Below are 16,664 nucleotides of genomic sequence, written 5' to 3' on the forward strand. Positions count from 1 at the left end.
CCTTGAGAGCTGTGCCTTTGAAATCCACAGTCATCCACCTCAGGATCGCCCTGCCCTATTAACCCTGGCTATCAGTTAGCTTCATCTCGGGCCACTGCTACCTGTCAAGTCCCAGATTAACCTTGTCCTCAGCCCCCTGCACAGCCCTGGCTCTCCTTTAATTACTCTTGCCTATAGTCAGGGCCGAGCCATCTCTGAAGTCTCAGCCTCCCATTACCCTGTACTCTATGCCCATATGCTGCCATCTCCACCCTTTTCTGGCCCCATGACCAACTCTGCCCAGCCGGCGTAACCAGCCTCTGAATATGCAACCGCAACACCTGACATCTGCTGCTCATTCAGGCCCTCTAGCTCCTCCTGTGGCCCCACTGCTGTCCTACAGACGGGTGAAGGTCCCTCATTCCCTGATTTCACCAGAGAGGATGAAAGCCAGTACATGATGTCAAAGATGGCCTTATCAAATTTGATAGATCCGGGAGAGTCAGAGCAGTAGAAATACCATATTTTATTGGATCACTTAAAGGAAGATCAGGCGAAGCGACTTGCATTAGCCTTTGTCCATGCCCTAGACCCTTTCACTCAAGCTGTTGAGGCCCTAGATCAGCGTTATGGTCAACCAAGGCAGCTTGCGTTGAGGGAGCTCAGAAGTATAATGGACATGACAGCTATCAGAGTAGGTGATGGTAGAGCCCTAGATCAGTTTGCCGTTCAGGCCTTAGTAGGTCTCCTCCAGGGTTTCTGGGGGTTTCTCTGAACTCACCTGTGGCTCACATGTCGAGCGGCTTCTGGAGAAACTGCCCAGTTCAGTCACTTTAAGAGAAGCATGCATTTAAGCCAGTCAGGCCCCCTGTCATAAAACCTCCTGGACTTCTCAAACTGGCTGCAACAGGAAGCAAACTGCCAACCCAGAAGGGAGAGACCACCACAACCCGCCCGACCAAGACTGCCACAACCTCCTTACCCGTACCGAGGTACATCCATACTGCACGGGGCCTAGAACATCCCTCCAGTGACCTGGCCTAAAGCCCACCCTGTCCCAAATCAGCCTCCCCCCAACACCTCATCAGCACTTTGCCCGGTCTGTCCCTATTGCAACTCCAGCTCACATCGACTTGAAGTAAGAAAAACAGAAATATTCATTAGTCACGCACAAATAACTGAAGGTTAACATTGTTGAACTGAACTGCTGGTAGATTCATTAAGAAATACAAGGGAAATTACAAGGGAGTTTAAGATACTCACACTTAAGGAATTAACTGCGTTAAGCAAGGAATAATTAAATGGGAACAAACATTTGTAGGTGCATTAATTACAGTTACAGTAGATATTACAGTAGTATTAATCAAACAATTGTATAAGCTACTGTAAAAATCAAACATTTACAACCCCACTGCCTAGGGGTAGTGGGGGAAGGCAACAGATGTAAATGAGCTGGGTTAGGATGAGCAAGTTGTTGGTGAACAATGAAGGACTGGAAACAACAGAGGGTGAAGATGGGTTTGGTATTGGTGAACATAAAACGAGGTTCTGGGTTTTCCGACGGGTGGGTTTTGGTCCAGCTTCAGTTCGTAAAGAAGTAGTGTGGTAGCAATCTGTATTAAGAAGGTGCAATAAAACCCCCTTTGATCCATCCACTCTCGTGAGTCATTCTGCATCTCACCCCTTCGCTCGCTACTATATACGCGTATATTTTTTGTCTTTTGCGTGTTCTACAGTGCAATGTATACTGTATAAATTATCTTTCCTTAAAAATACAAAATTTACGAAATGAAAATCAAGACTGAGGCACACAAATGGCTATAGCAGGGGCCCTTTCTGGCTTGAGAGAGAAGCTCAACAAATATGTGTGTGTTGTGTTGCATATAAAAAAGTGTACAACTCTGTGTGACCCTATCGACAGCAAAACTTTGAAAGTAAAAGATATCCTAAGCATTCTAAGCCCTTTAATCCGAATGTTCTATGGTAGATTTACAATGGAAACCCTTTTATTGGGTCGTTAATGCATCTTCACTGAAGGCCAGCCTTTTATTGAAGCTGTGAAACAAATTTGGAATGAAGGGATTTCGTCACTGCATGCAACACTCACACGCTGTCTAAGGATAGGCAAGGCAAGGCAACTTTATTTATAAAGCACTTTTCATACACAAGGCAGACTCAAAGTGCTTCACATATAAACATTGTCATACAATAAAACAAAATAATAGATAAGTAAAAGAAAAGATATGCCAAGAAATTAGTAAAAATAAAGTTAAAGAAGCATTTAGTAATAAAATAGAAATTGAAGGCAAAGTTAAAAAAAGCTTTTTAGAAAGTGCAATGTATTTAAGATTTGGCAGAAAGCTAAAGCAAACAAAAGTCTTCAGTCTTGTTCTAAAGGTGCTCAGAGTGCTCTTAATCCTGCATAGTAACTAAATCCTGTTTTCCCATGATTCGTGTTTACTCGTGTTTACTCGTGGTTTAGAAGGCTTATGTAGTGGAAGCATATCAGTTTAATATTTTGGGCCTAAACCATGTAGGGATTTATAGGTTAGCAAAATGATTTTAAAATAAATTCTCTGACCTACAGGAAGCCAATGTAACGATTTATGAATCAAGCTTACTAGTGATAAAGGCATGTACAAGTTTTTGGAAGTCTTCGGTGGACATGAGCCCTCTAAGTCTTGCTAGGCAGACGGAAAAATAGGTGAAGTCTTTAAAGATGGATTTATGTACATGCATAGGTCGGTGGATCGATATAGATCCTCTGTAATCCTGTCAAGCAGTCTGAAAGGATGTGTGTATGAAGTGAAAAAAATTTATGTTACGGGACGCAGGAAAACATACTGCTCTTCCCTTCGCTAGCCTTTTATATGCATGCAAATCTCAGTCGTCAATAAAAACAAATTTGATATAAGAATCAAACCTTAGGCATATGGTACTTTCTGCATTCAGCTATCCCTCAATAATGGCATTAAAGGTTTTGATTTAATAACAAAGCTGATCAACAAAGCAACAAATATAGGACAGAACAGTATGTGACGTCCAAACAGATCTATATTTCTTCTTGAGCATTAATGTGTTCTAGTTACATTTTTTTTTTTGCTGTGTTTAATGCTGATACAGTAAATGAATGAAGGCCATTGCAGTTGTTGTTTTTTAATACCCAAGGTGTCAACTGACGAAGTGAAATGTTTTCTTTTAGCTGATCTGTTATTCCTTTCCCTAGCATGTGAGGAAGCATTCTGGATATCAAATATAGGCAAATCCCGGTCAGAATAAATTTGGATGGTTAATGCGTTTGATTTAAGCATCACACCTTAAGCCTTGGTAATGTTCTGGAGCCAGCCATTGCACAAGGGCCGCATCAAAGATTTCCGATTATTAACAAAACTGATATAACGCAACAAAGGTAGGACAAAACACTTGGTGACCTCCAAACTGATCTATACTTTTATTGAGCGTGTATATGTTCTACTTGAATGTACATATTCATTTCTAGCTGTGTGTACTGGTCATACTGTATGCAATGTAGGCTGATGCAGTTTTTGTTGTACATTTCTAATGCTAAAGGTGTCAACTGATGAAGTGAAATGTTTTTTTGTTACAGGATGCAGGAGACCGTACTGCTCTTCTGTCTTTCAGGTCAGACTCGTTTGTGTGTTTTTGTCAGTGTCTGCTTTTGTTATGTACTGTTTATAGCTTTCTTAATTTAATGCTACCTAGCCGCACTCAGAAAATTCAAACGGGTTAGAAGAAGTCAGCACAAATTCTTATAGTTGAAGCAGCAGGTTGTGACAGTTGTATCCCACTTCTGACACCAAGTTGTTTGGTGCTGCTTCAAGCTTTCATATCATGTGGCTGAGTTCTGAGTGGTTCAGGATCATCGCTGTAGCAAAGTGAGGCGGGCCTGTTAACAAAGGTAGCAGCAGCATTGTTTACTAGCGTGTTCAAAAGATGTATTCAGATTCATACAACGTATACAGTTCTGAGGGATGGATAATCACAGACAGAGAGAGAGAAGACCAGACCAGGAGGTTTCACATAGAGATCATTTAAAATTAAATACATAGAGTTTCTGTAGAAAATAGTTGATGCTTATCTTTCCCATGTCTACAACGGGAAGAAATGGAATACATCTATCAGACACAACCACGGTTAGAGGGGAGAAGAGCAAGGAATGATTCATGGCACATGGTGTGGTCATAAGGCTTCAAAAGAGACAATTTATTAATGTCTATGTTAACACAGTTGTAACAGCAGAGTTGCAACAGGCCAACATACAGAGTTTTAAAAATACAATTAGCGAAGGTCACATGGGGACACTAACAAGGTGTTCTTGTGCCGACACTACACAACTAAAAACTCTGCCTATGTGTGTGCCTTTGTCTGTGTGTGTGTGTGTGTGTGAGACGTGTGTGCCCGTGGTGTGTAATAGGTGAGTTTGTGCCACACATCACACAATTAACAACAAGGACATCTAGCCACAATGCTGGGATGTTTGTGGTTGTTGCACTGCTGTGGCTCTCACCTCAGCCTTTGATTGTCACCGGGGATCTCTAACCCATGCTAATATTGTAATAACTATTTTGTGTGTGTGTGTGTGTGTGTGTGTGTGTGTGTGTGTGTGTGTGTGTGTGTGTGTGTGTGTGTGTGTGTGTGTGTGTGTGTTTCCCCTGCAGGGCTCTTCCTGGGCCACCATGCCTTGCCTCCTATCAAATCCTACTTCTACGTGGACAAGAGGCTGAGCTGGACCGATGCTCAGCAACACTGCAGGGAGCGGAATGCGGACCTGGCCACCGTAGACAACGTAGCAGACCTCCAGCACCTGCAAGAGTCCAGAACGGGCTTTAATTACGACAACGACTTCATGTGGATCGGACTTTATGATGACCGCACCCGTTGGAAGTGGTCCCTCGGAGACCAGGACTACAAATTTGGCCAAAACTATGGAACGTGGTATGGTCCTGACCCAGACTTCATTGGTAACAAAGAGAATTGTACAGGCACTACCCCTTCAGGTAGCTGGTTCGATACGTTGTGCTCCAATCTAAAGGGTGCAGTTTGCTTTGATGGTGAGGGGCATTGTTTTTATTACTTTTGGTTTTTATTCATGTTTTAGCAGTCCTTGTAAAAGAGGATTATGGGCACAAATTGATAACAGATATAAGATATTCTGCTTACCTTTGCCATGTTTAATTAGGGTATAGATTAGAAGAATAGTGACAGAGATGTAGTCTTAATAGGATTCCTTTCCTCTCTTCCACCTCATTCTGTTTTAGATGAAGAGTCCAACTACATCTTGGTCCAAAACCCAATGACTTGGTACGAGGCGTTGCAATACTGCCGGTCTCACTACACTGACCTGGCCAGTGTGCCCAACGCGGCTGAGAACGGCAAAGTATTGGCACTTAATCCACCATCATCATGGATTGGTCTCCACAGACATCCGTGGTCCCACTGGTCTGACGGAAGTAGGTCAACCTTCTTGAATTGGGCACAAGGTGAACCAAACAACGATGGTGGCCCCGTTGCTCCACGTTGTGCAGCAATTTTTGGTACCTCAGGGAGTTTTATTGATCAGGATTGTGGCTATTGGTACAACTTCGCCTGCCAGAGAAAACCAAAACAACGCTCAATCTTCAAGTTGAAGATCAGCTCTGAAGCCGACATGAAGGATCCTGTGGTGGGACAACAGATTTTGGAACAGGTATGTATGCATGTAGTATGTGTAAGAGTAAGTCTATTAGTATCTTGGTCTCTTACCCATTCACGATAACATCAAATATGAAGACAGAAACATCGAAACCATAAAACACAGATGGGCTAAAACGTGGAAATAAATGAGAAGTAACCATGACTACTAACACCTTGTCTCTGTCCACCAGCTCCATGCCAAACTGGCCGAGGTGGGTGTGACTGGGGCAAATATCAGCTGGGTTCTCAAAGACGGACAGGTGTTTCACAAGGACCAGCCCAGCAAGACATGAGAGGAGGTCATCGCTGTGTTCTGCTCTTTGTGTGTTGAAATAAACCTTTAGTCATCTAGCAACAGGGCTCCAAAGAGATACACCCTTAGGCTGAGAAGATTTAGAGAATGAAATGCTCTCATTTATCACATGCTAGAATTTTGCAGCAGTTATTATTATTATTATTAGTAGTAGTAGTAGTAGTAGTAGTAGTAGTAGTAGTATTACTTGTAATAGTAGTAGTACCAGTACCACCACCCCCACCTGCGAGAGCCCCGGTTTCCTCCAGCACCACAAATTGTTTCTGCAAACACTCCTTTCCTGTCCATGACCCAGAGACGGGCTGGCTCCTCCCTGGAGGTGGTGCCCAGGCCCCGCCCTGTGAGGCAGGCAGCCCACTGCCCGCTCCTAGGTACCAGCTCTCAGCTCCTACCTCCTAGCAGGAGGTAGGAGCTGAGAGGAATTTCTCCATGGGGATTAATTAAAGTAAAAACAATGCAAAAAAATATTGATATCTGATGTATCATATCAATCTTATTATTGCTGATATAAGTGTTTTCCCAAATTAGTCAAAATGATATTTTATTGATTCTACTTTAATGTCTTATTAGCGGAGTGTCTTGTTGACAAAGAATGTTTGTGGTAGGTCCTTATTTCAGTACGATGTTCAAGGCCAACAGGGAAAGGATACTGTAGTTTTTGCCATTATGTCCTCTTGTGTTTATTAGAATAGAGAGTTGTTTTTCCCAAGCGCATAGGAGACACCAGCAACAAGGGGTTACTCGTCCAAAGGGTCCTGTGTGTAATGTACTGAATCATTTATGTGCTTTTACATTAGAAATGACAGACACTAATTACCCAATATCGATCTCTGATGCAATGTATTTATGTCTGATAATTAAAATAAATTAACAATATATATTTCAAGGAGAAAACTAGGGGAAGTGGTTCTTCTGTAGTTCTACGTTGGTTGGAGAAGTATACTGGTGTTTGTGAATCGTGAAAAGTCCTTTTATCATGTTTTAGTATATAATATCATTACATATTAATATTATCATTATTATTATTATTATTATTATTATTATAAAAATACATAATAAGAAATAAACAGTGAGAAAATCAATTTTCGCTATTGTTTGTGTCAAAAGATAATTTACAAATATTTACCGGACGCGTGCTATCATTCTTCGCATTTAATTAACTGAAAGGTGACGTGAGAGATACTCACGTCAGTAACTGCACAATTCGATACACCTCTGCTCCGACGGAGCGATCACCATCAGCACACAACGTGGGTTATATCCTGGAGAAACGCCGCAATGTCAAGCAGATCAGAATGGGCTCTCCGTCTGAACAACCCCAAAGTCCTTTCCTCTGAAGTCGACACATGCGTCCAATAGCCTCAGTGCAGGAAGCAGGCGGCTGGACCTTGGCCGTGGAGGCAGGCGACCACCAGAGGGCGACGGTGGACAAACCAAACTTTTAACATGCGAATAAAGGAAAGTTCATCGCTAACATCTGAATGAGCTGAATGACCATCGTATTGCCACCATTTCATTTCAAACTCTTTAATTGTTAACCATTTGATAGCGAACTATTTTCATAACTAAGGCTTACCATTGGGAACCAATTCATTGCTAAGTACTTCATTCTGAACCATTTCTATGATTGAGACAATTATACTCTGGGTGATGACGTCCACAACGCAAAGAGGGTAGCCCCTGAGCCATCTGAGGTCCACCTCAGACATAAGTCGCTCACGGACAGAGCATGAAGCAGGTGCAGATCCCATGCTGGGGCACGCTGTGCTCATGGGGGTCGTCACTGCAACGCACCCTTCAGAAAAAACGGACACCAATCTGAGGCCCTCCACTGCGTCATTATCCACCTGAGCATGTCGAGAGGAAATGGCTGCCACGTATACCCTCAGAGTAGCTGGGGACCGGCCTCCAGCCAGCAGTAACTGGAGGAACTCCAAAATCATTGGAACTGAACAATGCACAGGGTCCTCAGCCCTTTCTGAACACCATGCAGTAAACAGCTGCCACCTATTCTCATACTGCGCCCGGGTATAAGGCGCCCTGGCGTTCAGTAGGGTATTGCAGACATCCTCTGAACACTCTGTCAGCAGCGGGTTTGGCCCTACAGCGACCAGACCCATAGCTGCAGGCAACGAGGGTCTGGATGCCAGATCTGGGCCTGTAACTGAGATAGAAGATCCTTCCTGTCGGGAAGGCGCTACAGAGCTGCTACAGAGCCTGCGCAGCAGTGGAAACCATGTTCTCCCTGGCCAGAAGGGGGTTACCGACAGCAGCCTGTGACCCTGCTGGAGGACCCTATGTAGCGTCGGAAAAATCGGAGGGATAGGTGAAAAACCACCTCCGGATGAAGCCGCCACTCCCCCGGCGTCGGCTTGCAACGGGAGAGTAAGTCTGCAGCCTGATTCTGTACCCAAGGTAAATACATTGCTCTCAGGCTGGCCAGGCGTGGTGCTGCCCACAACAGGAGGTCCCCGGGATGCCTGCCACAGCCGTGTAGACCTGGTGCCTCCCTGGTGGTTTATGTGAGGAACGGCCGAGACATTGTCCGACCGCACATGCCGGCCTCCCAGGAAGGGAAGAAAAAACGACAATGCCCTGTGCACAGCCCGCAGCTCCGGAACATTGATAATGCTCTGAGCGAACCCGAGCATGGCCACAGCCCTGAGCTGTGGCCATGCGAGCTCTGCCACGCAGCCCCCCAGGCCGAGATGGAGGCAGCTGTTGTGATGGTTTCCCGACGGGACGCAGTGGAACCCATGAGCATGCCCCGGAGAAGAAACGATCCGTCCCTCCACGGAGCCAGAGCAAGAAGGCAACAGCGTGACACCTTGAGTCTCCTGTGCCGGTGCCCCCCGACATCCAGATGAAAGCAGTGCAGCCACCTCTGGAGGGGACGTAGCGACAGCAGTCCTAGAGGGAACCACATTTGCAGCAGCAGACAGTTTCCCTAGGAGGCGCAAAAGCTCCACAGAACGCAGCTGCCTGCCTTCCCGGAACAGGAGAAGGAGGCGGAGGATGTCGTCCACCCGCTGTGGCGACGGACAGGCCTTCATGGCGACTGCATCAAGAGACGGCCCGAGAAAGACTGTGCTCTGCGATGGAACCAGGCAACTCTTCGTGAGATTCATCCGGAGACCCAGGTGGGCCACATGGGAGAAAAGACCAGTCGTTTCCAGAGTCTGGGATCGCGCACAGAGGAGCCAGTCGTCCAGATATGGCAGGATCGTCATGCCCCGCGACTGCAGGGGTGAGAGGGCCGCCGCCACACGCCTGGTGAATACCCGTGGGGAAAGGGAGAGGCCGAACGGGAGCACCTTGAACTGAAAACGACGGCCTTGAAAAGCAAACCGCAGAAACTGTCTGTGGTGTGCTGCAATGGGAATGTGAAAGTAGGAATCCTTCAGGTCTACTGATGTAAACCACTCCCCTCTGGCAACAGTACGCAGAACCTCTGCAGTCCTTAGCATGTGGAACCTCAGGAACTTCAGGAACCTGTTGAGACACCTCAAGTCGAGGATAGGACGGAATCCGACAACTTTCTTCGTTACCAGAAAGTAAGTCGAGTAGAGCCCCCCGGGTTGCCACAGGGGATCTACTGGCTCGATGGCACCCTTGTCCAGGAGGGCGGACAACTCCTTGGTGAGGGTTTGGGCTTTAGCCGGGTCGGGTATGATGGTCATCTTGACCCGGCCACAGGCTAGGGGCCGGCGTCGGAACTGAAGTTTGTACCCTTGGGTTCAATTCAATTCAGTTTATTGAAGAAGGGGACAGTGCAAATTAATAAAACACATGATAATACATGTCATGTGTATTATCATTCCTCGTTTCTGTATATTCTGGTCATAGACTAGAATCTTAAAGGTGCACTGTCATAAAAGTGGAGAAAGTTAATGTAATTACTTAGAAAGGAGTCAGCTGAGGTGGTTCGGACATCTGGTAAGGATGCCCACTGGGCGCCTTCCTTGGGAGGTGTTTCAGGCACGTCCGGTGGGGAGGAGACCTCGGGGAAGACCCAGGACTAGGTGGAGAGATTATATCTCAACACTGGCCTGGGAACACCTCAGGATCCCCCCGTCAGAGCTGGTCAATGTGGCCCGGGAAAGGGAAGTCTGGGGCCCCCTGCTTGAGCTGCTCCCCCCGCGACCCGACCCCGGATAAGCGGTCGAAAATGAGATGAGATGAGATGAGATGATAATACATGGGTTAAAAATGACAGAATTAGCCAAAAGGCTATTTTACATCTGTAGTCCCCTGGCAATTAAAATACAATTAAACAAGATAAAAACAACAACATAAACAGGACGGAACCCCACAGCACAAAACAGGGCATCACAGAACAAACTGAAGAACTGACTAACTAAGGTAAAACAACAGAACACAAAATACAAAGCACTAGCGAAAAAAATAAATACATTGTGTTTTGACCACATGCAACAACAAATTATTTTAGTGCTGACATGTATATGTATTGATCATCCATTTTCTTAACTACTTACTAAACGATTTGTATGTGTTTAGTTCCCTGATATGTTGTGGGATTGAATTCCATTGCTTTGCACTTTTGACGGACCAGGCTGACTGACTTATGCCGCTTTTCCACCGCACATGTAGCTCGACTCGACACGACTCGACACGACTCGACACGACACGACTCGACACGGTAGCAGCACGGGTGCTTTTCCACCGCAAATAGTACCTCCTGGACGTGGGCGGGGTCGGCTGCGCGAAAGGGCCGTGACGTATTTGTGTACGCGACGCAAACAACACATACGCAACCCACACATGGACAGAACCCACATAACAACAATGGAGGACATCGATCGCATTACTATTATTAGCTGGCATGTTGAAGAAGTTGGAGAAGTGGAACATGTTGGCTGCGGCGCTGCTATGGATGTTACCAGCATGGTTGCCATGTCGCTCTCGTGACTTCGTCACACTCTCTGGCCAATCAGTCGCCGGCCGTCTGCCGACGTCACCTTTTAGCATCGGCTCAGCTCGCTTGGAACCTAGAGCGAGTAGGTACTAGAAAAAGCAGCCACTTCAGGTACCAGATACCATGGTACCGCGGTGGAAACGCAAAAAATGCGAGCTGAGTCGAGTCGTGTCGAGTCGTGTCGAGCTGGTACCATGCAGTGGAAAAGCGGCATAAAAGTACTTTTTCGCAACGGAATAACACAATCAACCCTCCACGATCCCCTTGTGACACGATCAGTACCTGTTCTTCTATTGATGTACTCAGCAAGTGGTGGTTGAGCTAGATCGTGAGTGACCTTAAAAACCAAGCACACATTGAAATATTTTTGGAGGTCTTCCCAGTTTAAAAGCTGGTACTTTTTCAGAATCGAACAGTGGTGGAAGAGTTTGGGTTTTTTATCTAGAATTTTTATTGCTTGTTTGTATTGTGATTCAAGTGACTTTAATGTGCTCAAATTGGCCTGCGACCAGCTTGTCAGACAATAATTCAAATGACTAAAAATCATAGAGTGTAGAAACATTTTGGCAGCCTCTGTAGATAAGTAATTTCTAATGGAGCGAAAATTTGCAATATTGAATTTAGTAAGGTTTTTTCGACATGTTTCTTAAAGGAAAGGTTTGAATCAATTAACACCCAAAGATATTTAAATTCACTCACAACCTGTCATTTTTCCCCCGCTACAATTATGTGATGGTCACTAGTGGGTTTATTAGTTTTACAAAAGAACATGCTGACTGTTTTTGAGACCATGCCATCTCAGCCATGTTGTAACCTGAGCCATGGATATAGTAAGCTTATCTACATCATCTGCCTTGGATCTGCCATGTACAGATGATACAAAACAGTATCATCTGCATACATTATAGTTTCAACCTCAGGACACACAGATGGAAGGTCGTTAATATAAATATCGAACAAGAGTGGACCAAGGATGGATCCTTGCGGCACACCAGTGGGCAACTGCAGTGACTTTGATTTATGATTATTTATGGAAAGTGACTGAGACCTGTTTGTTAAATATGATTCCACCCATTTCATTGCACCATTAAAGAAATTAAATTTAGATATCTTGGTAAGGAGGACTTTATGATTGACCGTATCAAAGGCCTTCCTAAGATCAAGAAATACTGCACCTACAACACCACCCAAATCGAGAGAGCATTTTATTTTCTCTACCAAAAGACATGTAGCTGTCTCTGTTGAATGTTTGGTCCTAAAGCCAAACTGCATGGGGTGGAGAGAGGTTGAGCTGTTGTCAAGATGGAAAATAATCTGCTCAGCTACCCATTTTTCAGCAATTTTGGATGCTGTCGGGAGAATACTGAACGGCCTAAAATTACTTAGGGATTTTAGATCCACGGATTTGAAGATTGGAGTGACAATACCTGATTTCCATGCATTTGGAAACTGTCCAATTGATTGACTGATTAATAATAAATGTAATAGGATAAGCCAGAACTGAGCCCAGGTCTTTAATCATAGTCGAATCCATCCCAAACACATCTTTTGCCTTAGAAGGTTTGAGGGACCTGATGGTTTTCATGACCTGTGACTCAGTGATGTGAGTTAGGCAGGTTCTACTATGTTGGCTGGCTCCAATCTACTTGGAAACTCTGGGAGATTTCAGCCACAGAGTCAACAAAGTAGTGATTGAAGTCCTCTGCTATTTTATTTGGCTGAGTTAAGATAGTTCCATTTAGGTTAATTTCTGGCATTTTCTATTACTGTGACTTTCCCAGACTTTCCTCAGTTTCTTTAAGTGGGTCAACGACGGGTCGAGGTTGAAAGCAACCACGGGCCCCTTGTGGCTCTGGTGGAACGACGGGCAGCATATGAGACCTGAGGTTGCCCCGAGGGCAGTCGCTCGGGGGCCCGAAAGGCCTGTGCCTGCTGCTCAGCAGGCTGTGGACGTGGGCGCTGAGACCTGAGGTAGCCACTGGGGTGAGCCTGTGGGTGAGAGCTGGAGAACTTCTAGGCCTGCTAGGAGGAGGCACACTCCTTTGAAGCACGGATAGCTACTGCTGAGTCTTTCTGGCTTGGACTGTGCGCTCAAGCGCCTCTAGCTGCAGATCCAAACAGCTCCACAAGTTCCACTGGATCACTGCGGAGGGTTCTCCTGCACGCCTCAGTGAGAGGAGACTGTGCCAACTAAACCTGGCCGTGAGCCTGGATGAGAGCGGACATCAACCGCCCCAAACTCTCTGGACATCAGCGCGAACGCCTGCAGAGAAGCGTAGCTGAAATCATGGGCCGGAGCATCCACTGCAACCTCCTGCAGGGATGCTGACAGAGCGGGCATCAGGTGGGACAATTGCCTATGCGTCCCATGCGTGCCGCTGCGACCTTGGCTTTGGAGAACGGGTCATCCGTAACCAGACACTGGGGACACCTCACATCCGGTTTCGGAGCCAAATCAGGCGAAGAAATTAGAGCAGCTATAGTCGGCTCAACTGCTGGCATGCGGTCCAAGCCAAACTTGGTTGCATCCTGCATGGCTGCCAGGGTCCGACAGTCGGATATTGCATGAGAGAGGGCTCTAGAATCCCTCCAGCATGCACGCAACTCCCCCAGATACTCCTCCGACGGAGGCACGGTAAAGCTGGTGGGGGCTGGGCCACGCCTGAAGAAAGCACTGGCCTGAGCCGGCAGAGCTTGTGGCACATCTAGCTGCAGACGACCCAGGGCCATATGAATGATGGCTCCCATTTAGTTGTCCTCAGAATCACCAGTAGAGCTGCGGGTCGGAGGACGGGAGGCCACTGCGGAGGCACGGGAGGCTACATCCTGTGAGACCCCATCCGGCTCATACTCAGCAAACTCGGTAGCTAACGCTGCCACAGAAAGCACATTTTCCTCCGGCTCCAAGGCGGCTGCCGGAGGAGCAAGAGCACCTGGCTCCCCTGCACCAGTCTCAGCGTGAAAGGCCAGGAAGAGGGACTTCATGTTTTCGAGCTCCGCTGTTAATTGGCCCACCTTGGAGGCAAGCCCGGACTCCCTAACCTTCTTCCTGGAAGTGGGGCCTGCGGTCTCAGCAGCCCGACGTTTAGATCGACCGCCCTGAGCTGGATTACGTCGCTGGGCTCGGGGCAACCGAAACGAGGCCCGACCGTTGTTCCACCTCGGCCAGTCTAGCAACTCTCACTGCCCGAGGCGTAATACTGCAGTTCATGCAGGGATCATCCGAAAGACCCTCCTTCATGGTGCCCGAGGCCAAGGCATGAGGGACACAAATCATGGCCATCCTCAAGCTGCAGGGAAGCCATACAGGCCGAGTGGTCGCCAACCATGGTGACAACCAGCAAAATCACACAGAAAGAAAAAAAAGAATACTCTGCTACCAACTACAAGTCACACCTATGCTGGGAGCGAGGGCACTGCCATCACCAGTTGAGGGCTAGCGGTCACAACGAAATAAGACAATGAATGCAGTATAAATGCCGGGAGAGGGAGCAAAAGCACAGCCTTCAACGACAAATGTTGCAGGAAGAACAGTCTAGTCAGTATGCGCGTCTGTATGTGAACCTGTCAACAACATAATTACTTGCTAAAAAAATATCCTGAGCATTAAAATCTTTTCATCAAAATGTTCTTAGGCAGAGATTTACCATGGAAAACCTTTTATTGCATCTTGACAGAAGGCCAACCTTTCCTTAAGCTGTAAAACAAATTTGGAATTAAGGGATTTCCCGAATGAAAGCGACACTCAAGCCCAAGTTTAAATTCCTTTGCATCCTTCACACAGCTGTGTGGGCTGGAATGGTGATAGAAGGAAGGATAGATAGGTTCATTATAGATGGTTTGATGTACATGAATTGGTTATCCTGTGAACCAGTCTGAAACGTTGTGTGTATGAAGTGAAGTATGTTTAACCCTTTCCATACCCTGTTTTTTTGTTACAGGACGCAGGAAGACATATTGCTTTTCCTTTCGTTAGAATTTCATATGCATGCAAATCTCTGTTGTCACTCAAAATAATTTGGATGGCTTAGCATAAGCATTCAATATAAGAATCAAAATCTAGACATATGTTGCATACAGTCAGCCATTCTTCAAGAATCGCATCAAAGGGTTTGATTTAATAACAAAGCTGATAGAACGCAACACAGGTAGGACAAAAAAATTGGTGACCTCCGATCAGATACATAATTTTTTCATGAGCGAGGGGATACATGATCTAGGAATATCAACACATTTAATTCGGGCTGTGTGTGATGGTCATGCTGTATGTGATTGCAGTTTTGCTGACAATTTTTAATGCTCAAGGTTTCAACTGAAATGTTTTTCGTTACAGGATGCAGGAGGCCATACTACTCTTTTGTCTTTCAGGTCAGACTTGTTTGTGTGTTTGTCAGTGTCTATTTCTGTTATCGGCTGTTTCTAGCTATCTTAATTTATTGCTACGTAGACGCACTCTGCCTGTTTAGTCTTACTCAGAAAATTAAAACGGGCACTGAGAGAAGGTAGTACTAATTCTTATAATTGAATGAGAAAGTTGTGACTTACCTCAGTCCAGTATCCTACTGCTGACACCTAGTTGTTACGCACAGCTTCAATCTTTCTTATAATGTTGAGAGTTCCTATATTGCCATTGAGGTCTCAAACCCATGCTAATATTGAATTGTCATACATATATATATGTGTGTGCTGTGTGTCTGGAATGGTTTCTCCTGCAGGACTCTTCCTGGGCCACCATGCCTTGCCTCCTATCAAATCCTACTACTACGTGGACCAGAAGCTGAGCTGGACCGATGCTCAGCAACACTGCAGGGAGCGGAATGGGGACCTGGCCACCGTAGACAACGTAGCGGACATCCAGCACCTGCAAGAGTCCAGAACGGGCTTTAATTACGACAACGACTTCATGTGGATCGGACTTTATGATGACCGCACCCGTTGGAAGTGGTCCCTCGGAGACCAGGGCTACAAATTTGGCCAAAACTATGGAACGTGGCAAGGTAGTGACCCAGACTTCTGGAATAACGAAGAGAATTGTACAGGCACTACCCCTTCAGGTAGCTGGTTCGATACGTCGTGCTACAATCTAAAAGGTGCAGTCTGCTTTGATGGTGAGGGGCATTGTTTTTTATTACTTTTGGTTTTTATTCATGTTCTAGCAGTACTAGTAAAAGAGGATTATGGGCACAAATTGATAACAGATATAAGGTACACTGCTTACCTTTGTCATGTTTAATTAGGGTATAGATTAGAAGAATATTGACAGAGATGTAGTCTTAATCGGATTCCTTTCCTCTCTTCCACCTCATTCTGTTTTAGATGAAGAGCCCAGCTACATCTTGGTCCAAAACACAATGACTTGGTACGAGGCGTTGCAATACTGCCGGTCTCACTACACTGACCTGGCCAGTGTGCGCAACGCGTCTGAGAACGGCAAAGTATTGGCACTTAATCCACAATCATCATGGATTGGTCTCCACAGACATCCGTGGTCCCACTGGTCTGACGGCAGTAGCGCAACCTTCTTGAATTGGGGCCCAGGTGAACCAAACAACCATGGAGGCCCCATTGCTCCACGTTGTGCAAAATTGTCTGTCACCTTAGGGAGTTTTCTTGATGAGGAATGTGGCCTTTTGTATAACTTCGCCTGCCAGAGACAACTGAAACAACGCTCAATCTTCAAGTTGAAGATCAGCACTGAAGCCGACATGACGGATCCTGCAGTGGGACGACAGATTTTGGAAC

The 16,664-nt window shown here is 45.9% G+C and overlaps 1 protein-coding gene across 1 annotated transcript; it reads left to right on the forward strand.

Moving 5' to 3' along the window:
* Positions 1–4,662: 4,662 nt before the first annotated feature.
* si:cabz01083838.1 (macrophage mannose receptor 1) lies at positions 4,663–6,379 on the forward strand. Its single transcript, XM_060048620.1, has 3 exons — positions 4,663–5,051; positions 5,259–5,686; positions 5,865–6,379. The coding sequence occupies exons 1-3, from the start codon at positions 4,847–4,849 to the stop codon at positions 5,964–5,966; spliced, it is 735 nt and encodes a 244-aa protein (XP_059904603.1). The 5' UTR covers positions 4,663–4,846; the 3' UTR covers positions 5,967–6,379.
* Positions 6,380–16,664: the final 10,285 nt, after the last annotated feature.

The sequence above is a fragment of the Gadus macrocephalus genome, chromosome 4, assembly GCF_031168955.1.
Source record: "Gadus macrocephalus chromosome 4, ASM3116895v1".
NCBI lineage: Eukaryota > Metazoa > Chordata > Actinopteri > Gadiformes > Gadidae > Gadus > Gadus macrocephalus.